The following is a 23,282-nucleotide window of genomic DNA, read 5'->3' on the forward strand; positions in this document are numbered from 1 at the left end:
GGGCCTTTGCAAGGTCTGTCCTCATTGCCTAGAATGCGCTCCTGCTACTCCCCTTTGAGACGTCAACCTCAGTTCAAGTTGCACTTCTTTAGGGTACCATATTGGACCCCCGAGACTGGGAGAGATTCTCATCAAGAGTTCTCACAGCACCGCCCACTTCCCATGCCCAGCACTCACCACAGCTGTCATGCTACTTGCGTGGTTATTTAATTTGAATCTCTTCCCACAATATACTGTAAGCCTTAAAAGCACAGAAAGTCACTCAACATTATTTAAACACAATCAATCTGCTGGAACATGGTGTTAGGAGTATTTCATTCATCACCAATATTTCAATGGAGGAATCATTTGGGTACTTTTACACAAAGTATCACAATTGCTGAATACTGTTTTTAAACAGTATCAAGAATCCACGTAAAATATGTGATCACTGCCACAAGTTAGGCTATAAACAATCTGTATGGACAGAGGCACTCTGCTGCTCATAGAAATGAAGCACCCAGGATGACCTACTGTACCAAAATAGAGAATAAAAACTGATGAATTTTTTCCATCATGAGAATCCTTCCTAAACAAGCACATTAAATTAGGCATATTCACTCTTGTCCTCAAACTGTCCTATAAAAATAAACAAAGAATGGAAGAATGGGGCTGCCCATAAAAGATAAGGACAGAAATAGGTATGGATTGGGACAGGAAGTCCCAACAAGTAAAAAATTGTTGTCTTTGTGTTTATTTTTCCTTCCTGCATAGAAACAACAGAAATTAAGGAACTGTTGTTTTACTTAAAAGAGAAAAAAAAAGATTTTCCATACCTGAGGAGGAAGAGAAAAAAGCAACATTCTCTAAATCCATTATGAGAAAAAAAAGGAAAGAGAGAGACAAGAAAAGATGCACAATGAGTAAAGAAATGAACTGAATCTCATTTGGTTTCTATTAGACCATTCTTTCCCTCCTCTCACAGCCTTTCCCCCAACCCTACAAACTTTTTTCTGAAATTCAAAGATTTAATCTCATGACAGCATAATAAAAATAGTAATTGTGGGGGAGGCTATGCATGTGCAGGGGTCACAGGGATTATATGGGAAATCTCTTTATCTCCCTCTCAATTTTGCTGTAAATCTATAACTGCTCTAAAAAAATTAAAGTCTTGGGCTGGCCCCGTGGCCAAGTGGTTAAGTTCACGCACTCTGCTTTGGCGGCCCAGGGTTTCCCCGGTTCAGATCCTGGGCACGGACACAGCACGGCTCATCAGCCATGCTGAGGTGGCATCCCACATGCCACAACTAGAAGGACCCACAGCTAAAAATATACAACCAGGTACCGGGGGGCTTTGAAGAGAAAAAGGAAAAATAAAATCTTAAAAAAAATAAAAAATAAAATAAAATAAAAGTCTTTAAATACAAAAGGACTTGGATCAAGTGAAAGTTGGATAAGAGACATTTAGAGTAGGCAGTTCTGTACTTGCTTAGCTGATACTAAAAGGGCCACTCTATTGTACCAGAGACAGTACGTGCGTACCACAAGGAGGCTTTCCTGGCTCAGGTAAAACATTCCAGATCACACAGATAGCGACCCAGACAACCAGCCCATCTGCTCAGTATGAATGCAACTTGAAGAGACAGTTACCGCTAAAGCTCACTTACTATGAGGTTTGCTCTAATTATGAACATCTACACTTGCTGTAATCAATTGTGTTTAACTGCATTCGGATCTGTGAGTCTACTGAACAGTTCTATTAACCGTAACTACACATCATCTATGTAAATTTGTATGAATTTCCTCAATCAGGATCAAACAGAAAAAATTTCTTTATGGTATGAAATTAAAATGAGAAACATTAAAAGTAATGTTGGCAGTAAGGAACATCTGCAACAAAGGAGATGATGCGCCTACAGGAAAAAACCAGAGATATACTTATTCATTTATCTCTTTCCTCTCCATTGAAAGAGAAGTGCTTCAAGGAAAGCCATCCTGAAAAGCAACAGAGTAAAAAACCCAGGGAAAGGAGGAGGCCCAAGAGACTGTAACTTCTGCCTTCCCATACTATGTGCTACACTGGGGTATTATCCAGTTTATAAGAATAGAAAGAAAGAAATTTTAAAATCTTACTTTTATTTTGTAGCTTTAACACATTTCTAAATTAACTGAAGTTGTTGGTTCAAATGGCAGGTTAATTTATTAACTATGTAAAATATGTAGATATATTATGTATATGTTAGAAAAAACATTCTCACTAATATCTTTTTCTCACACATACACACAAAATGATCTCACCTTTATTTCCACTATAACTTGTTTTTATGAGACACAGTAACTTAAGATGTAAATTAACTGGTCAAAAGGGCTAAAACTGAAATCTTTCCGGTTTACACTTACATATATGAAATCAGTTTTTCTCCCATAAAGAAAGTGGAAAGGTGGCAAATAAAAATGGCAAGCAATAGGATATATTGTAGTATATGAGGAAGCCATTTGGTATAAACCTAATTCGGCCTGACTTTGTTTTTTCCAAAAGGGCCTGACTGTGGCTATTGAGCACGCATTGCATATCTGCTTAGACATGTCCTATGGCCAGAACAAAGGCCCTTGAGATAAAGGTGCAACTTCCCCCCACATTAGCATTTCCTTAGGGATAAGCATTTTTCCTTAGGCTAGGAACTGATTGCTGCACTCACCTTTGACCACCCAGCTCACCTGTGACCACTCAGCTGGAGACAACAGACTGCCACCCTGCTGTGTTCACTGAGACAGAAGACCTACCTGCTGTTTCCACCAATCGCTGTGCCGACAGAGCAGTCTCGAGACTATTGTAAAAGGGACATTTCAATCCTATGTGAAACATCCTCTCTGGGGGTATATAACCACTCTGTGCACCCCACTTCTTTGGTGCCCTTTCTTCCTTTGGGAAGAAAGGCCCCGGGTTATAATCCTCAGATTTAAGCTCAGAATAAACTCACCCAAATTTTCATTTATAGATTGGTTATGGATTATTTTCGTCGACAAAGGTATAACATAACCAACTCCTATCTCTTAATGCTTTTATGCAAGGTGGAAGGAGAAAGCAGAAAAAGAACATAAAATGGTAAGCTAAAAGGTGAATTTAGTTACAATTCTCTTTCCAGATTCATCTATTCCAGAAATATTTACTGGGCACCCACTATGTGCCAAGCACAGTGTTCTGACTGGACTTCATTCATTATCTGGGCTACCGAAAATTCAGAGAACCTCATTATTTTTAAATTAACTTGTGTTTAATAATTTAAGTTTTATGCAGTTAAAATATAGGCTTCAATATCTAACATATTCTGTAGAGTTCCACTCAATATTTGACAGCAATCAGCCAATTTAAACATCCTACTTATTTCAAGCATTCTCACATTCGTCTATTGCTATTACTTAGTGGTTCTTGGTCCTGATACAGTACTTTAGTTTGATTTCTAGCATTAGGCACAAATATTCAAGAATCATTCTATAAAAGGTAGTCAGTCCAATGCAGAGATCACTGGCTTTATTTCATTTTTTTTATTTTTTTCCTGCTTCTCCCCAAAGGCCCCCAGGACACTGTTGTATATTTTAGCTGTGGGTCCGTCTAGTTGCAGCATCTGGGACGCATGGCTTGATGAGCGGTGCTAGGTCGTCCAGGATCCAAACCGGGGAAACCCCGGGCTGCTGGGGCAGAGTGTGTGAACTTAACCACTTGGCCATGGGGCTGGCCCCCACTGGCTTTATTTTAGATACTTGTTCTGCCTCCCATGTCATTCAAAATATGTTGCTATTCTCTTTTACAGATAGTTTTGAAGTAGTCATTCCCTTTTGAATCACTGAAACCCCTTATTTCTTTAGAGCATTTCACAACTGCAAATGAAAATCTCACCAACTGAACTAAACAGCAGATAGCCATGAAGAGTCAGGACTCTAAGAGGTTTCATGACCAGAGTCTAGCCCACAGAGCTCCATGTCGTATCTCTAGGGGATAAATACCACAGGATAGACATAATAAACACCTGATAAGAAACAAAGGAAGCCCAACCTCCACAAATAGCCCTGTTGTGTTATACCAGAAAAGTATCCTTGTCTTCCTTTGCCCACAAATACAGCTAGGTGTTTGTCACTGAGGAGGACACAAAAAAAAGACAGTAATCCCCAAAAACCCAACTAGGAGGAAAAAAATTGGACTTCTTTTGAAAGAAGACGTCTGCCAGTAGACAAGACTATTACATCTAGGACACACAAGATTAGGAACTCTCCAGAAAAATCAAGTGCAAATGCTGACATTTTAGATAAAGAATCTGTAGAGAAAAAGTTGGCTGTTCTAGAGGAAAACCCCAGGTACACAGGGCTGCTGCTCCACCATCAAATTCTGTGTCAACAGCACACCTGGAGTTATGCAATGGGGCAGCCTCACAGGTGCATACATGCACTCTGCAAATGACCATCATTCATATCTCATTCACAGACCTCAATGTCAAAAGTCGGTTGCAATCTTGGATTTAAAAATTAGTCCAATGGAAAAATACATCGGCAACACAAAAATGCTGATCTTTTTTCTTTCCAAAGGATGAGCAAAACAAAAATGAGATTTTCTTAGCACTCAAGTATGACCTCCCCTCAGAGTAGCAACATAAATAATAGGAAATAGCATAAGAAAATAAGGTAAAGAAAGGAGATGCTACAAAGATTCTGAAGCAAACACTCATTAATCCAACGTCTCTGAAAAATAATTCTGTAACAATAAAGGTTAGGGCACAGTACAATCAAAAACTCTGTAAGATACATTATACAGGTATATTTTCTGTAGTTTAGAAATGAAGAAATGAGGAAAAGCTTAGAGGTTAAGTGATTTGCACTAAGCCACAAAGATAACACTAGTACCTAGGAGTCCTAATTTCTAACCTTCTGTTTTCCCATTACAGCTCACTATAACCTGGAGAAGGTGAGGAAAAGACTGCTAGAATCCATAGGTCTAATGACGACAATAACAATAAAACCACAAGAATTTTCACTTGCGGCTTAAATTGTATACATTCTAAGTTTAACAAATAGAAAGTCTTTCTTAAGCCTTCAACCAATGTGTAGCATGTGTAATGGAAAATATGACGTCATTATTTCAGCTACTAAACTGGCCATCAGCTGTGGCTATTTGGTCTATAGGGTCCTTTAAGAGAATGTCTGTCTTATAAAGCTCAGACACCAACCACCACCAAAGACAGGAAGTAGAGACGAGCACTTGGGTGTCTCTCTTCTATCACCATCACTTACCTTGATGGGTACTTCAAACAGTAAGCAGCAGCCAAGAACCCACCCAGGTTGTGTCCAAGCAAGATCACTTTGTCCAATCCTAGGGCACATCTCCACTCTTCAATGGATTCCACAAACTGATTCTCCACTTCTTCCGCATCACTGTCAAATCTGGGTCTACTACTTCGTCCAAAGCCCAAGAGGTCAAAAGCATAGACGGGTCTATCAGTGCAAAGATCTTCAAAATTCAGTGCCCAGAGTCCAAGTCCTCCTCCAAAACCATGAAGGAGGACAAGTGGAGTCTTATTTGAAATATTATGCGAGAACTTCAGTGTCCATATTTTATTTCCATTAGATATACGAACAAGTTCTTTTTTGTATGTGCAGGGGACATCTAATGAAAACATAAAAGAGAAATTCTGCTTAGCTTCACTACTTCTGAGAAGGATAGTATTCTCAGAGCAATCAGAAATTAATAATCTAGAAACCATCTGGTATCCATTCATATGATTTTAGCCTTTATTCTGTCAGCCCTAAAAAAAAAAAGTACACATTTTATTGAAGTAATTCTTAATTACCATACTTTACACCTAAGTGGGAAGATCTATCTCAGACAAGTCTCAAGTACCTGTGGCCAAGGTCTTTTGGCAAGTCATGTTAGCTCTTTGGACTTCTTTCCACATCTATCAAATGAGGGTATCACACTACCAGAACTGGAAAGGAACTTAGTGGTCACTGAATCCATTATTTTAAGGTCCCTAGCTTTGCAGACAATAACAAAAGACTACTCCCTTGAATTTGTACAACACTTGAAGATTAAGCATTGAAGATTCAAGTCAGACTCAAAAGAAACATCTTTCCCTAAAAGGTAATAATGAATTTAGGGAAGGATTAACAGTATATGTATTAAACACATAACTGAAATCTTCAGTCATCACAAAGTTTAGTCAAAGAAAGGTGACAGAGTATGGTAAGAACTCCTCAGCTTGAGGCGCCAGGTAGTCCGAGTGCAAGTTCAACAATATCCCTAGAAAATGCAAATAATCACAATTTTGTAGATAAAAACTCTTACTTACCTTCAATACTGTGGACTAAATACTTTAAGTCTCCCCCCAAATTCACTAAAGATGAACTAATTTGAAATTCATTTACATTAAATTATCAACTGAATAGCTACACTTTAGAGATACCCCTTAATTATTTGTGCACGTTCATTTGTAGTGGACAAACACTGGAGAACCAGAGCCTCTGCCCTTTTAACCAAAGAAACAATCTCAGATTTTGTACCCACATAGTGGCAGCAAAGAGGAAACCTAGCATTCATTCAGAATATTAACAGAGCCCATTCCCCTGAGTAGGTGGAAATGCCACCAGTTTAGAAAAGGAGGTGATCCAGCATTAGTGCCAAGCCAAACCACATCAGCATTATGAACACAGACAGTTTGTGTGTTTCCATTGAAACTATCTGTAACCTCTTTCAGAGAGCTCACTCCACCATTATCAGTCACTTGCTTTCACGTCTCACACTGGAGCAGGGTCAACTCTCACTATTTGCATCCCTACAACCTTTGCCGGAGGGAAGCAATGAGCTTCTTAAATGCGTGAATTGAGCATCTAGCACCTTTTTTTATCTTGTGACAAGAATTTTTTTATTTCAGTAAACCACAATGACAACTTTCCCAGCTGTGTAGAGAACAAGATTACCCAAGTATACAGAGTAGAAATTCATTTTCAAGTTAAAAAATCCAAGCAAGATGGTTAATTGTCCTTTCTATGGATATATTCAGTTACAGTCACTTACTCCTGAATTATTCAAATGCACAAACAAGAAAACTCATTTGTGGTAGAGAGGATGAAAAACATCTGCGGACAAATATCCGCACATACATACACAGCAATCACGTATGTGAACTGTACCATGTAATTCACTCCTCTAAATTGTATGAGTAGAACAAAATTACACAAACACTACTGCTTAAAAATACACCCACAGATACCTGGGAATACTCTCCTAGCAGTACAAGTGTGGGTAAACATCTGTGCTCATAAGAAATAGGAAAAGGTTTTCGCACTGCCACAAATGTAGAATTAAAGAATCTTAGAATACTAGAACCAGAAAAAATTCTAAGGATCATCCTACCCTCTCATCTTACAGGTAAAAAATCAGAAGCTGAGAAGTTCCTTGCCTAAGATCCTGTAACCACCTGACTGCAGATGTGGGCCTAGAACAGGTTACTTGTTTATAGTACAGTGTTTGTCCCACTATACAAAGCTGCTTGCTCTGGGGACACCTAGAGCCTGTCTAGCATAGTCTGGGGATAGCTGGGGAATCCCTGAGACCTTTTAAGATGTCTACAAGGTCAAAACTATTTTTATAATAATACTAAGACTTTGTCTTTTTCACTCTGATGATGGGTATACAATGGAGTTTTCAAGAGATCACATGGTAAGTGATTACCAACACCGCAGAATGCAATGCAGATATTAAGAATCTACCTGCTTTATATTAAGCCAGACATTTACAAACATGTAAACAATGCTACTTTTCTCACTACATTTCTGTTTAGAAAGCAGTTACTTATAGAAAACGTTATTTATTTTAACCTGTAATGAGTTTATTACTATTGTTTTAAAATTAATTAACATATTTTAAATCGTTCACTTTTAATTTCTAATATGGTAAACCTTGATAGCTATAATCTATAAATAAAGCTCCTTGGGGTCCTTACTAATTTAAGAGTATAACAGGGACACAAACCTAAAAATTTGAGAACCCTTGCCTCCCCACATTTATACACTTACTGATGACATGGAAAAGGAAAAAAGTTCTTGTGCCAACAACTAACACCACAGAATCTTATCTCCAGTTTTAGGCCAATGAGACATACTGGACCTATTTGAATACATAGCTCAGTTAACTTACAAGAAGAAAACCTTACATTTTAAAATTTTCTCTTCAGCTTCTTTAAGGTGTGATGTAGATGTAGGGCACCATGTAGGAAGCCAACCAGTTAGCCATCCTGACCTGGAGCATCAAAAACAAAATACAAACAGTGAGTTAATGCTCTTCTCAACTCCCAACTGTTACACAGGCAGAAGAAAAGTGGAATAGAAAATGTACTGTCTGTGTGATGGTGAAGCTATCCATATGTAACAAAATTCATCTAATAGGTACAAAGCATTGTGGTAAAGTACTGGAATACAGATATTCAACTTCAGCCTATGAAGCTACAAGTAGATAAAGTCCATCTTCTCTTCATGGATAGTCAGAGTCCAAATAGTCAAGCGGAGACTAAAAACAGGCAGAACAAACAAAGACAAAAAAGGCATTCCCCCAACCCACTGGAAGACAGCCTCTCATCAGGGTGGAAGTACAAAAAAGTTAAAGACCCTGAGTAGGCTCACTTTAATGGTAGGTTCACAGCAGGTATAAAATACACCTGCTATAAGAGTTGAGCAAAGAGAAATCTTATTAAAATATGAGATCTCTTTTTTGAAAAAAATAGCTTCAAATCTAATGGTTCAAAGTAGAATATACTCCTAATACAAATGCAGGGGACTGGCCCATGTACAATCTGCCTAGGGTGAACTGATCAAGGCAAGAAGTGAGGAAAGGCATGGGGAAGTTGGAACTGACACACTTTGCTAGTAGCCAACCAAGGAGAGGGTGAGCCTTCAACTTGTTTATACTAACAATCTGAAATAATGTAGAGTATCAGCAGTCATCTGACAGTTAGTGAGGGCTCAGCCAGTGTCACTTAAAGTGAGAACTTTCTCATGAAAAAGAAAATTAGTAAGAGGAGGAAGAGAGACCAACTGCTGCAGATTCCAGATGAGATGTAAGAGCCTGAACCAAGGCTTTGGCAACAGGGATAGAGACAAGAACATGAAGTCAAGGAATATTTAAAAACAAAACAGGCTAAAGGGTACAAACTTGCAACCAGAAGATGAATAAGTTCTGGAGATCTAATACATAGCATAGTGATTAGAGTCAACAACACTGTATTCTATACTTCAAAATCGCTGACACTAGATCTTAAACGTTCTCACTACAAAAAAGAGTTATGTGGCATGACAGAGGTGTTAGCTAAAGCTATGGTGGTAATCATACTGCAATATATAAATGTGCCAAATCAACAGGTTGTATCCCTTAAACTTACAGAATGTTATGTGTCAATTATGTCTCAACTCAAAAGATAAAGCAAAAAAAATCTAATGGAAGAAATAGGTGACTTAACAACTGTAATACATGACAGAATTGATTCATTCCACAAGTATTTATTGAGCACTTACTATCTGTGATGAAGATTCTAATCACTTGGGGCATATCAGTTACCAAAAAGAGCAGCGGTTCAGACATTCTCAGTGAAGGGAATGACATGAGCATGTGGCACATAAAGAAGTACATGAAGTGTGTTTTGAGATAACAAGTGTATTGTTTCCAATAGCTGCTGTAACAAATTAACACAAATTGGGTGGCTTAAAACAATAGAAATCCATTCTTTCACACTTCTGGAGACCAGAAGTCTGAAATCATACCACTGGGCTGACACGAAGGTGTCAGCAGGGCTAGACTCCCAAGAGAAGCTGTAGGGGAAAATCCATTCCTTGCCTCTTCTGGATTCTGGTGGCTGCTGGTATTCCTTACCCTGTGGCAGTATCACTCCGGTTATCTATGTCCATTGCCACATTGCCTTCTCTTTCTACATGTCTTCTCCTCTTCTACCTATCTGTAATCTTTCTCTGCCTTTCTCTTAAAAGAATACTAGTGATTGCGCTTAGGGCTCATCCAGATAATCCAGGATCATCTCACACTTTTTTTTTTTGAGGAAGATTAGCTCTGAGATAACTGCTGCCAATCCTCCTCTTTTTGCTGAGGGAGACTGGCCCTGAGCTCACATCCATGCTCATCTTCCTCTACTTTATATGTGGGACGGCTACCACAGCATGACTTGCTGAGCAGTGCCATGTCCGCACCCGGGATCCGAACTGGCAAACCCCGGGCCGACAAAGTGGAACGTGCACACTTAACCGCTGCACCACCAGGCCGGCCCCACATCTCACTATATTTAACTCAATCAGTTAACTTAAAAGTCTGAAAAATCTTTGCCATATAAAGGATTAGAACATGGATATATATTTGGAGACAATTATGCTTAGAAACCACCACCACAAAATATAAAGCATAAAGTGTGTCCAAGATAAAATACGAGGATCAGTCAATAAATGGTAGTTGATATTATACGATGTCACTAACAATGATTCACAAACGATTATGTGGCATTAATTAGGAAGGAATTCCTAAAATAAGAGTTTTAACTAAGGTTTAGAGGGAGTTCAAAGACAGGAATTGACAAATTGTCATTTTGCATCACTCCTTGCCTCAAAGGTAAGGCAACTTCTAGTTGACCTACTATGGGAAACTCAGTCTTGCTCCATCCAGTCTTTCACTTGTCACTCCAGTATCATTTTTGTCATTTCTTATTCTCTCTCTGTTCTCTAGTCATACAATATTCCCTGTCCTCTTGCTTCCTGGCCCTGAATATTCTTGGAATATGCATCTCCCCTTCCTTTCATGATTCATTACTCCTCTTACCAACCTTAGATTAGATTTCATTTCCCCTTTACCCACACACACAAAAAAATTAGGTCAAGGGGGCAGGATGGCACCCTATACTCAAGCTCTTTTTTCTTACTTCTCAAGTCATATTACAAAGTTCTTATTTACTCATCAGTATCCTCACCCAACTGTAGGAATCTTGAAGGCTAAAGGTAAGGACTTTGGGCTCACACTGCATTCTCAGTTTCTATTCAATAGCAGGTATATTAATACATATTGATGATATGAATGAAGTTATGGCTTCATCTGAAATGTATTGGTTGCAATGAATTACAAGTGGATCACTTGAGTAATGAGAGAATTCTCTGGCATGACAGCGAAGTTCTCCATCTTAACAGGCAAATGGATTACACAGATACATGCATATGTCAAAATTCAGCAAATGAACACTTAAAATTTAAGCATTTCATCAAAATAAAATTTTACACCAAAAAAAAAAAAGTAAGACACGATGGATTTGATAATTGGCTATAAAGAAGGTATAATAGAGGATTCCCAGGTTTCTGTCTTAGGTGTCACTAATAAAGACAGAGAATGCAGAATAAGAATAGGTGTGAATAGGGGCCGGCTCCGCAGCAGAGTAGTTAAGTTCTCGCGCTCCACTGCGGCAGCCCAGGGTTCGGATCCTGGGCGCAGACATGGCACCACTCATCACGCCACGCTGAGGTGGCGTCCTATATTCCACAACTAGAAGGACCTGCAACTAAGATATACAACTGTGTACAGGAGGGGTTTGGGGAAATAAAGCAGAATAAAAAAAAAAGGAAGATTGGCAACAAGTTGTTAGCCCAGGTGCCAATCTTAAAAAAAAAAACAAAAAAGAATAGGTCTGAATAGACAAATGTGCTAAGTTTTGGATGGGTTGATCCAGCATCTAGCTGTTTCTAAGCTCTGGAGGCTCCTCCTCCTGCATTTCTCTTCCCTGTAGAATGTCTCTGAGCATTATGTATGACAGGCACTCAATAAATAATATTTGCTGCATGACTAGTCACTCACAATCCAGGGTATTCTCAGTCCAAGCTATCCCTATCGCATAGATGTGAAAACTGAAGTTCAGAAATGTTAAGCACCAGGTCCAAGAGTATACAGCTAGTAAGTAACAACACAAGCAGAGATTTGAGTTCAGTTCTGAGTGACTTCAAAGCTCTTTTTTCTCAGGTGACTACCTTCCTTAAAACATCTGAGAAATTGTCATTACCTACAGGATAGAGTCACATTCCTAAGACCTGTACAGAAGGTGCTTTACAATCCATCCACAGCTTACTCTCTCCCCATCTTGTCCTTTGCACATTGTACTTTTTCAGTACCTCACAACTCCCAGAATGTCACAGTATTTTATACCTCTATGGCTCTTTGCTCAGCTCTTCCCTCCACCCAGAATGTCCTGTGCCTCACTTTTTCTGAGATATTGTCTCTGATCGTGATGCCAAGGCCAGGGGTCGTTAATCACTCCTCTGGTCCTTGTTTCAGGTAGAGTTACTATTGCTGTGGTTATTTGTTTACATACTTATCTGTCCTACGACACCATGAGCACAATGAATGCTAAACCTATGTTAAAAATTATCCTTATACTGCCAGTGCCAAACACACTAACTGGCTGGTGGCCATGCAAGTGCTTGATATCTGTGTCTTGTGAACTGAAGGCCTCAGTCATAAGAAAGCCCAGAAGAGGATGAAGGAAGGCAGATGCTGTTCATTTGCTTAGGCAAAGAGCACTTATGGCACCACTGGTTCTTTATTAGGAGATAGGATATGTGCAGGCAAGGGCCTGAATCTCCCAAAACAAAAAACTAAAAAATGTCGATGCAAAGAGGTGAATCAAGAAAAACAGCATAAACAATATAGGAACGGGGGTTAGAATCACAGTAACCCACTCTTTTTTTCATATAAATAAGTTATTCCTTTGTATTTGCTAGTCAACTTTCTTCTTGTCTCTTTATCTTTAGATACAAGAACTTCCTAGTAAGTTCGGTGGCATTGTATATGTGTGTACATGTGTATGTACGTAGATGTATAAATACATACGCACACAAACGTAGGACTAAAGGACAGGACTACAAGCAGATATATTTGGTCAGGTTCTCATGGCATGTGGTTATACTATGGAAATATTATGTGAAGAAAAGAATGTTGGAAGAGAAAATACACAATAGCCTGCATATAATGAGGCTCTACTCTGATGTTCTCCACTGCCAGTTTCAAACCTTCTGCATTAACACGTTAAGATGATAAGACCTGCCGGCAGGCCCCAAAAATGTTATCTATAACTTATTATCAAGGTGTAAAGATACTAGAAAACATTATTAATATTAACTAAACATTCATATTAGTCTACTTATAAATAAATAAATGTATTTACAAATTAGCAAGGAAAAACAATTCAAGGCTTCAGCAATGAATTTTTCAATTCATTCAACAATTTTTCAATTGTTGAAAAAAAGTAGTTAACAAGCACTTAAGTGAAAAGAATCTCATGACCTTTAGGGCTTAAAATTAAAAAGCAAACTATTATTAAGCTGAAGCTCTTTTGTCCTTGACCAGAAATGGTCATCAAGGTCTATGTTTGGCTACAAAAGTATGAATTAGTACCGAGAGGAAGTTACTTACAACTCAATCTCATCTATTTTCTTAAACAAATAGCCCTCAAATCATTGCATGGTTCTTTGCCAGAGAGCATCAGAGGTCAGCACAAAAAAAAAGGAAAATTAAAGTGAACTGAACTATAATCTACTATTGCTCCAACTGACGTCATAAACATGTTGGGGCAAGGAAAACACAAACATAGTCTTTGTTTCAGTCTTTTTGTGTGTGTGAGGAAGATGCGCCCTGAGCTAACATCTGTACCAACCCTCCTAGACATGTACATGGGATGCCTCCACTGCGTGGCCAATGAGTGGAATAGGTTGGCAGTGGGGATCCTATCGTGCAAACCCTGGCCGCCAAAGAGGAGTACGTGAACTTTAACCACGCAGCCATGGGGCTGGCCCCTTTGTTTTAGCCTTTAAAAAAAAAATTACATTCAGAAAAGAATTCAGTCTCTGAATACCTACTATGTACAAGGCACTAGAGTTTAATATGTTATATACCAGCTGGGAATATAGGAATTATGCCTATCTCCACCTATTTACCACTCATCACAAAACCAACTTTCAAAGGATAGGATTATCATGTCCTTGCATTCTGCCTCCTAGTGATGGGCTTAACTCAAAGAGAAGGGGCAAAATAATGTTTTTTTATGTTTGCAAGTCTATCACATTACATTAAAAATTAGGGCTCTTCAACACAAGAGGCACCAACACTCTCCAGGTTCTTATGGCAGCCTTTTCATCAAAGCAGACAATTTTTTTAAGTGGAGTTTTTCTAAAGTATATTTAAACTGAAAAATCCATATTTAACAAAACATAGTAAAATATTTTATTTTCACTCAATGGAACTGTAAAGATACCTCACTTCCCCTAAGCCCTGATAATGTTTCTGTCCAATCAGTTTTTGTCTTAACCAGATGAGAAAATGTTTTATAGAAACTGTCTTCTACATCTTTCTTAGAGATATACAGGATTGAGTGCTATGCACATAAAAGGATCAAAGGAACATTTCTGAAAGTGAAAAGCAGGTCCCTCTTGTCCATTCTTTAGTTGATCACGAGTTCCCACACCTTAGCTTGCCACCTCTACTGCTTCAACCCTCTTCAATAGCCATCCGACTCCACCTCCTGTCTCTGGTGTAAATTAACCTCATCAACCTTTTTCATCATCAAAGAAACCTTCTGACCCTGCCCCAAGATCTCCTATGCCATTTAGCGTTGTTCTGCATTTCTAGGCTTAGTGTGTGGAAGACTGGAACTAAGGACAGGATACTGGAACTAAGGACACAAGACTGAAGCTTGTCAGATATCCAGCCATACTTCTGAGGTCACAAAATCCAAAGTAAAAATTAAATTCATGTGGCCCAGCTATAAAACAGTGAAAAAGATACAGGGGTGCCTCCTCACAGCTTTGTAAAATAAAAAGAAAAGCAAAACTTAACTTCTCTAATTTATTTAAGCAGATGAATCAATAAATACCATCATCCATTGCTGAGGCTCTACAGAAGAGACCAAAGTGTCAATCACAATATAAAGAAAAGCCCTTCATCACAGGGACCATACCTATCTTACTCCAGGAAGACTTACCAACGTGCATCAAAAGGTTTTCTACACAGCCCCATCAGCTGAGCACCGACCTTATTAGGAAGGCTGAGGATCCAAGATCTAAGGCATCTAATGAAAAAAACAAAAGGAATCCTGCTCTATAACCTGTGATACAGAGAAAGAATCTTTTTTTTTTAATTAAAGATTTTATTTTTTTCCTTTTTCTCCCCAAAGCCCGCCGGTACATAGCTATATATTCTTCGTTGTGGGTCCTTCTAGTTGTGGCATGTGGGACACTGCCTCAGCGTGGTTTGATGAGCAGTGCCATGTCCGCGCCCAGGATTCGAACCAACGAAACACTGGGCCACCTGCAGCGGAGAGCACGAACTTAACCACTCCGCCACGGGGCCAGCCCCGAGAAAGAATCTTTTTAGTGAGCAGACTTCTGAGCAAGAAAAGCTTTACAAGACTACATTGAGGTGGCAATTCTAAGGAAAGTCAAATAAGATGTGCTTAATATATTAACAGAATTTATTAAGTTAAGAATCTGATGTTAGGGGCCAGCCCTATGGCTGAATGGTTAAGTTTGCGCGCTCCGCTTCGCGGCTCAGGGTTTCGCGGGTTTGGATCCTGGGCCCAAACACGGCACCGCTCATCAGGCCATGCTGAGGCGGCGTCCCACAAGCTACAACCAGAGGCACTCACAACTAGAATACACAACTATGTACTGGGAAGCTTTGGGGAGAAGAAAAAAAAAGTTAAAAAAAAAAATCTTATGTTAGGTATCCTGAGTTTGAGGGATAAAACACTGAAATTTTTCCCTTAACTTTCTACCTAATCTTTTAAAAAAATATCAACATGGTACTTATATCCTATGCCATTAACATTTAAGTTTCCTGGTAATTCCTGTTTTGTCCTCTAAGACATTTGACTATCTACAGTATTACTAAACCTGAATTGCATAATCTATAAATATTGTGAAACAGTGAAAGGAGTTTCAAAGTATTCTGAGGAAAAATATACAGAAGTCTGGCCAATTTCCACACACTCTTGGCCACCTAACATTTCTAATTAGGTTATAAGTAAAGAGGATTTCATTACATTACAATTTTGTTTAAAATGGCCTCCAGCCCTATACTGGTACTGTCAAGAGAGAAAAATTATTTTTATTATTGCTCTCCATAGGCTACTCTAAGCACAGCACTCTACCTCATTTAGACAAACTATGAAGTTTTGATTATTATAAATATACAAATTTATTAGAGGTGTGAATATACATATTCCTCTGAAATTAACAACCAACAAATTATTAAAAACTTCCAACTTGGAAATTTCAACACTTGGGCAAATAAAGGCCTTTTTTCCTGGGAATTGACTTCTTAAATCCTATTCTTAGAAAAGAAGGGGGGAAAAAAGGAGTATGTCTCATACAAGCATAATTTAAGTGACTAACATGCCATTTGATTTTAAATAAATGATACTGAAATGATTCAAATGCTCCACTAACAATTAGATCAATGACAACACAGGTCCTCTAGTATATTTTAACATATTAATTAGCATTCTTTTAAGCTTTTTTTTCATTTCTAATCTGTAACTTTTAAAGACCCAGAGTTGGAGAAGAAATATTTTAGACACAACAATGTGCTGGTAATATTCTTTCCCCAATTGTTTCCTACCTTCCCTCAAATAGTAAACAAGCCATTCTGGAGTCAGATACAGCACCACCAAACATACTTAAAGAAGCTACACGTGTACTTTTAGATTTACACTGCTTAACAAATCCAAGCGGCATTTTGTGTTAGTTCTAAAATAAATTCATCCCAGTAGATAAAGAAAATAAAACCCCAAAATCCTAGGTTTCAAACTAAGTTTTAATAAAATCATATTTCTAAACAACATTTTTTATGCTTCACAATCAGAAGTGAGGAATTTAGAATTATAGAATCATGAGGTTAGACTAAAAATCTAACTATATAATGTTTCTGAATGGCTATTATAAATAATACAGGTCAAATATTTAAGGACTCATTCAGAGACATCTGTAATTGTGAAATGTATTATCCGGTATGGTTTTTATTAAGTGCACCATCCCTTTACAATCTGCTGTTAAGTTCTTTGTCACAGGGCTGAAATCTGCATTTGCTGGTCTGTGATCGGCATTTTGGAGAAGGGCAAAACAGGGAAGCATGGTTCACTGTTGGTTCATCCAAGGTTAAGAAAAAGAAGCATATTCTCAACCTCTCCAATATAATTGAAGTTCACGATCCTAATTGTTGTCCTAATCAAATTCAAATCTTGAATTTCTTATGAATACATCTTTTGATGTTCTTTGAATATCATAGGATGAAAAAAATTTAAGTCACTACCTGCAAAATGTATAATCAGCTACGAGGTTATCTTAATGTTCATATCAGCATAAATTTACAACTGAAGTGTTTAATTCATAAAAGTTTATTGAACCTTACTATTTATAAAGCCCCTTTAGGTTCTACCAGACATTTGAGTAAGACAAAAGCTTTGTCCTCAATGAGCTGATGAAACAAATATACAAATAATTGTATTTTAAAATATGGTATAGGTGCCATAAAGGAAGCTTGGGAAACTACCATGGACCTTTAGAGAAGGAGGATCACAATCTGTTTTGGGTCAGAGAAAACAACATGAACCAAGCCATGGGGAAACCGGAGGTGAGTAAGAAACAAGTTTAGGAAACAATGAAAGATACAGCTTGGCTAAAGCCCAGTGCACAGAAAGGAAATAAGACTCCAAAGACAGACAGGAGCCACGCTGCCTGATAAGGCTTTGACGCCAGGCTGAGGACATACAATAATGTGCTACATAATAGAATGTGGCTATATAGAATAATGTGGCTATGCTACAAACAAGACAGTGCCTCTTGGGGATATAAAAGTAACTAATGGACTTCTGCACAGCAAAGGAAACCATCAACAAAACGAAAAGACAACCTAACAACTGGGAGAAGAGATATCAGATATATATATCAGATAAGGGGTTAAGATCCAAAATATACAAAGAACTCATGCATCTCAACAACAAAAAAGCCAGCAACCCAATTAAAAAATGGGCAAAAGATCTGAACAGAGATTTCTCCAAAGAAGATATACCGATGGCCAACAGGCATATGAAAAGATGCTCAACATCATTAGCTGTCAGGGAAATGCAAGTCAAAACTACAATGAGGTTATCACCTCACTCCGGTCAGAATGGCTATAATTAACAAGACAGGAAACAAGCGTTGGATAAGATGTGGAGAGAAGGGAACCCTCATACACTGCTGGTGGGAGGGAAAACTCGTGCAGCCACTATGGAAAGCAATATGGAGTATCCTCAGAAAATCAAGAATAGATCTACCATATGATCCAGCTGTCCCACTGCTGGGTATTTATCCAAAGAACTTGAAAACAGAAATGCATAAAGATACCTGCACCCCTATGTTCACTGCAGCATTATACACAATAGCCAAGACTCGGAAGCAACCAGGTGCCCATCAAGGGACGAATGGATAAAGAAGATGTGGTATATATACACAATGGAATACTACTCAGCCATAGAAATGATGAAATCTGGCCATTTGTGACAACATGGATGGTCCTTGAGGGTATTATGCTGAGTGAAATAAGAGGGAGAGAGTCAAACATTGTATGATCTCACTCATCAGTAGAAGATTAAAACAACGACAAACAAACACATAGCAACGGAGAATGGATTGGTGGTTACCATGGGGGAAAAAAGGGGGGAGAGCAAAAGGAGTTATTAGGCTCACATGTGAGGGGATGGAGTATAATTAGTTTTTGGGTGGTGAACATGATGTAATCTACACAGAATTTGAAATATATTACAATGTACATCTGAAAGCCATATGTTGTTATAATCCAATGTTATTGCAATTAAAAAAAATAATAAAAATTTTTTAAAAAGTAACTAATGGAATAACTTACGTTGAGAGCATAGGAACAGAACATGTTAGTAAGGCCTGTAACAATCCAGAAAATGGAATAAGGAGGGTCTGAACTAGGTGGCTCCTAGGCGACAGTGAGAATGGAAAGGTGATGTTGTACTTAGAATCTACTGGACTTGGTAACAGATTTGGTTGGTATTCAGGGCAATAAAGGGGGGAGAGGTGGTTGAAAAATAATGCCACAGTTCTGAATCTATATGACCAGAACAACATAAGTGCCCTAATAAAAATAGGGAAGTTAAGGGAAAGAACTGAGCTTTCTGTACTGTTTAGTTCAGGGGAAGGAAGGTACAAATGAGATCCTGGTCTAGACACGCTACATTTGAGAAATCAGGGGAAAACATCTGGCACCCATTTAGAAACATCACTAGAGTACTAAAGATGAAGACAGAATCTTGGAGAATGACTACATTTAGAGAATGGAAAAAAGAGAACCTAATAAAAGTGACTACTGGTCTGAGGTAAGACAAGAAGCAAAATGTCCTAAGAGCTAGAAGGTCTGGTACGAGTTTATAGTGTCAAACACTGACAAGAACCCAAGAAAGATAAGTACTGGGAAAAATAAAAGCCCACTGGGATGTGGCATTGGGGAGTTTTGTGATTTTTTTTTTTTTTTTTTGAGGAAGATTAGCCCTGAGCTAACATCTGCCAATCCTCCTCTTTTTGCTGAGGAAGACTGGCCCTGAGCTAACATCTGTGCCCATCTTCCTCCACTTTATATGTGGGACGCCTACCACAGCATGACTTGCTGAGCGGTGCCATGTCCGCCCCCGGGGATCCCAACCGGCGAACCCTGGGCCGAGGAAGCAGAATGTGTGCACTTAACCACTGTGCCACCGGGCCCAGTTCTGTGATTTTTAAGAAGTCAGATGGCAAGGGTTTGGGAAGGGGAGATGGCAACAGAGAAGAGTCAGTGATTTTAGCAGTCTTTCTAAAGATAGAAAAATCCACTCTCCTATCTCCAAGGCAAAGAAATATAGTCAAATTCTAATGTAAATCCAGTAGGGTGCTGGTAAACCTACTAGAGGGGAAGAGGAGAAAAAAATCCCTTATTTATACCATTTGATGATTTCCATGGTGTAAATACTACCACCATGGCTGATTTCAAGCTGCCAATGGTTGGCAAAATTCTGAAAATTTAGCAATAACTCCAGCACACCACTACAAACCACCTATTTTATGGTCTACTTGGCAACTGAGCAATTCTGTGACAGCTTTCCTCTAAATTCAACTGATAATCATTCTGTGGGACAACCTTGCAACAATTCACAGAAGTCTATCCTACTCTTGTTACATTTAGCTTTCTCAACCTTACTGCAACTCAAAAGGGTTAGATGTTGAAAGCCAAATGGCTCCCAGGAATGCCTGTCCTCATTGAAAGTCACAAAGGAAAAGACAAGAATCATATACTCCAAAACGCCTTCGATGACCATTTTATAATTGTTTCTTTTGTTGATGTCACCTTCCCATCAAAATCTGAAATGTCTTAAAGACAGGGAACTTAATTCGAGACTTGTGTTTTGCCACAATCCACTTGGCTCTTGGGATAGTTCTACTGTTGATTAACCAAAAAAAAAGAGTGAACTCTGTATTAACCCAAGGATTAAATTACCAAGAGTCAGTAGAGTAAGCAAAAGAAACAAGAACCAAACGCCCCATGAGTCCCAATCCCAGAGAGAGGCAGCAAAGACATGGGGAAAGCGTTCTTAGACTAAATCCAGCCACCTGGGGGGGCTCCACTCCAGCCCTGCTACGTGCTAGTGGGGTGCTAGTATTCCTCCCAGGTTCAGATCCAACTGAAAAATGGGAACAGTAATACCTAGCAGATACGGTCAACCTTAGGTTTAATATGAGGCATTTAGGGAACACCCAGTAGGAGGGTTCAATATGAGACATTTAGGGAACACCCAGCAGGAGCAGGTACTTGCTCCCCGCGCCCCAACCCCCACCCCCCCACCCCCCCCACCCCCCCCCCCCCGCCCTGTATAGTTCAGAAGGCCATACTAGTTTGGACACTGCTCAAGTGTAATGCCAAGAGTACCAAGGAGGCCCACCTCTGTTGGGGGACTATGGCTGGTCAGCTGCTAAGGATATTTTATAGTCTGTCCCCCGTGACCTCTTATCATCACTCAAAGCCACAAATTCCTTTCACAGTTGTGCCCTAGACTACCAAGCCCCACAACAACATGGACACCAAAGAGTCCACTGAAGAGCAGTCTTAGAAAGACACTAAAAATGTTGTGACAAACTAGTTGGGAAGAAGCTACCACTTAGGTTCCTACTTGTGTTCACGTGACACTCAGCACCTCACCTCAACAAGGAAGTTCATTACCAAAGCAAAACAACCAACCTATTCATCATACAAACAAAACTCAAAGGAAGAACCTATTTTCTAATATTTCACAACTTTTCCCCTCTGGCATCTTTCCAAATACCCCCGTCTTCATGGTACTCCATATTTTCTATCATTAGGTTATGTTTCATATGCAGCCTTCTCCCCATATCTGAAGTAGAACTGTTGTCAAAATATTAAACATATGTACTTTCCGATAAGACCAGCCTAGAGAAAAAAGGCAATGATGCTCACAGAAATTTAATTTTTCCTCTACTATTCGCTTACTGACAAGAGCATGAAGTTAGTTACAGGTAGAAAAGAATAACCTAAACTTAGGGTATCCGTATATCAAAAAGCTTCACATTGGACATCTGTCCTCCAACTCCCACAGAGTTTTCTACATGTATGTGTCTTCCAGAGGCGCAGACACACACACACTTCTCCAGTAATGCCAGAACACCTGGAAGCAAAGGAGCTCTCCATCTTAAAGATTATTAACTCTGAACTTGCCATCCACACCGTGTTTAACTTTCTTTCTACAAAGCATCTGTAAATTAAACCTCTTCTGAAACCCAAAGCCATACACCCACTCCCTCAAGCCCCTGTCCCCCAAGCTGGGCTCCTCCTGCCCTCGACAGCGCCTCATCTCCGCGGCCCCTCAGGTGAATGCGGGCTCTCCATCTAACACGGCCCCAAGGCAGGGCCTCCCCTTCCTCCAGGCTGTGGACGGCTCGGCCCGGGGCGCCTTCGTTCCTGTCGCAGGCCGGACAGAGCACAGCGCGTACCTGTCGACGGAAAGGGACCTGGAAGTTTCCCGTGACTCGAGTCAGGTGCACGGACCGCCGGTCACCGCCGCCGGCCGCCGCCGCCCGGGCGGAGACCCTTCGCAGACTAGGAGCCCAGGTCCAGGCTCCGGGCCACCCACTGCAGGCTCCGCGGGACTGGCGGGGGGGGGGGGGGGTCCAGCGGCCTCCCGGCGCGGCCGGGGTCACGCTCAGACGGCTCCCGCGCCCCGGCGCCGACCGGCGCGCGCCCGGGGAAGAGCGAGGCCGGCGCTTCACCTCGGGCGCCAAGCCGACTCGCTCCCGGGACGGATGAAGGAGCGAGTGGGCGGGTTACGAGTCCTCGGGGCCGCCCGTCCGGCCCGAACCCCACCGAAGCGGAGGGCGCGCGCCTGCGCCCCACGCAGCCCCGACCGCATTCACCTCTCGCCGGCGTCCGCCGAGTCCACCTCCTCCTCCTCCGCCGCCATGGCCGCTGTCGCCGCGCAAGCGCCGAGCGGTCCCTCCAAGCCGGCTGACAGGCCGACTGGGCCCCTCCGGGCCGCCGCCGCCGTCCTTAAGGCCGCCGCCGCCCGCGCATGCGTCGCCCGCCCTCTCGCACGGCCCGGCGGCGCGGCCGCGCGCTTGCGCGTACCCGGCCCTCCCTCCCTGACCCTCCCCCACCCTTCCACCCTGCCAGCCGCGCATGCGTCATCCCGCCTGAGCGCTCGGGTGTAGGTTCTTGGTGGGACAGTCAACCGTGAGAAACCGATGAGAGTTACCAGCCGATTTAGGTAGTAACTAATTTCAGTAATGACCGTATTAGTGCATCATCCGCTGGTATTGTCTGTCAGGTGCTGCGCGCTGTGCTGGTAGCACCTTGGGGACTGAGGCGCGACCTTGCCCTCGAAGAGCCATGATAGCATCCTGATAGACGCCGCAATGGCGAATGGAAATGTCGTAATGGAGGTGATACGTGGCCTTCCGCCAGTCCTTCCCGGCACGTGGGCAGCCAGTGAGAGAAGGCGACTCACAGGACGCCTCAGCCCGTCGGTATTCACCGACGTGTGGGGTGCTGCTGCGGGCGCTGAGGTTACAGGAGTGGCCAAAACCGACGACTCCCATCCGGCCGGGGCTCTGTATACGCGGGAGGGGTGTAGAGAGTCAGTGTTTAGGAGTTATTGAGCGGGAATCATTAACGTAAATGTCAACAT

At 40.7% G+C, this 23,282-nt stretch overlaps 1 protein-coding gene across 3 annotated transcripts in view; it reads right to left on the reverse strand.

Moving 5' to 3' along the window:
- Positions 1 to 22,732, reverse strand: part of ABHD5 (abhydrolase domain containing 5, lysophosphatidic acid acyltransferase) — a 34,228-nt gene extending 11,496 nt beyond the window's left edge. Inside the window, exons 1-5 of one of the 3 annotated variants that reach the window (XM_070577169.1) lie at positions 22,378 to 22,624; positions 22,093 to 22,277; positions 15,033 to 15,119; positions 8,181 to 8,266; positions 5,263 to 5,635 (exon numbers count right to left, since the gene is read on the reverse strand). In XM_070577169.1, the coding sequence (XP_070433270.1) occupies positions 5,263 to 5,635; positions 8,181 to 8,266; positions 15,033 to 15,067 (494 nt within the window). In that variant the 5' untranslated portion in view covers positions 15,068 to 15,119; positions 22,093 to 22,277; positions 22,378 to 22,624. Of the gene's footprint in view, positions 1 to 5,262; positions 5,636 to 8,180; positions 8,267 to 15,032; positions 15,120 to 22,092; positions 22,278 to 22,377 lie in introns of all 3 variants that reach the window. The other 2 variants (XM_070577167.1, XM_070577168.1) reach the window with 2 other exon arrangements.
- Between the last annotated feature and the right edge of the window lie 550 nt (positions 22,733 to 23,282).

This window comes from Equus przewalskii, chromosome 15 (genome assembly GCF_037783145.1).
Source record: "Equus przewalskii isolate Varuska chromosome 15, EquPr2, whole genome shotgun sequence".
NCBI lineage: Eukaryota > Metazoa > Chordata > Mammalia > Perissodactyla > Equidae > Equus > Equus przewalskii.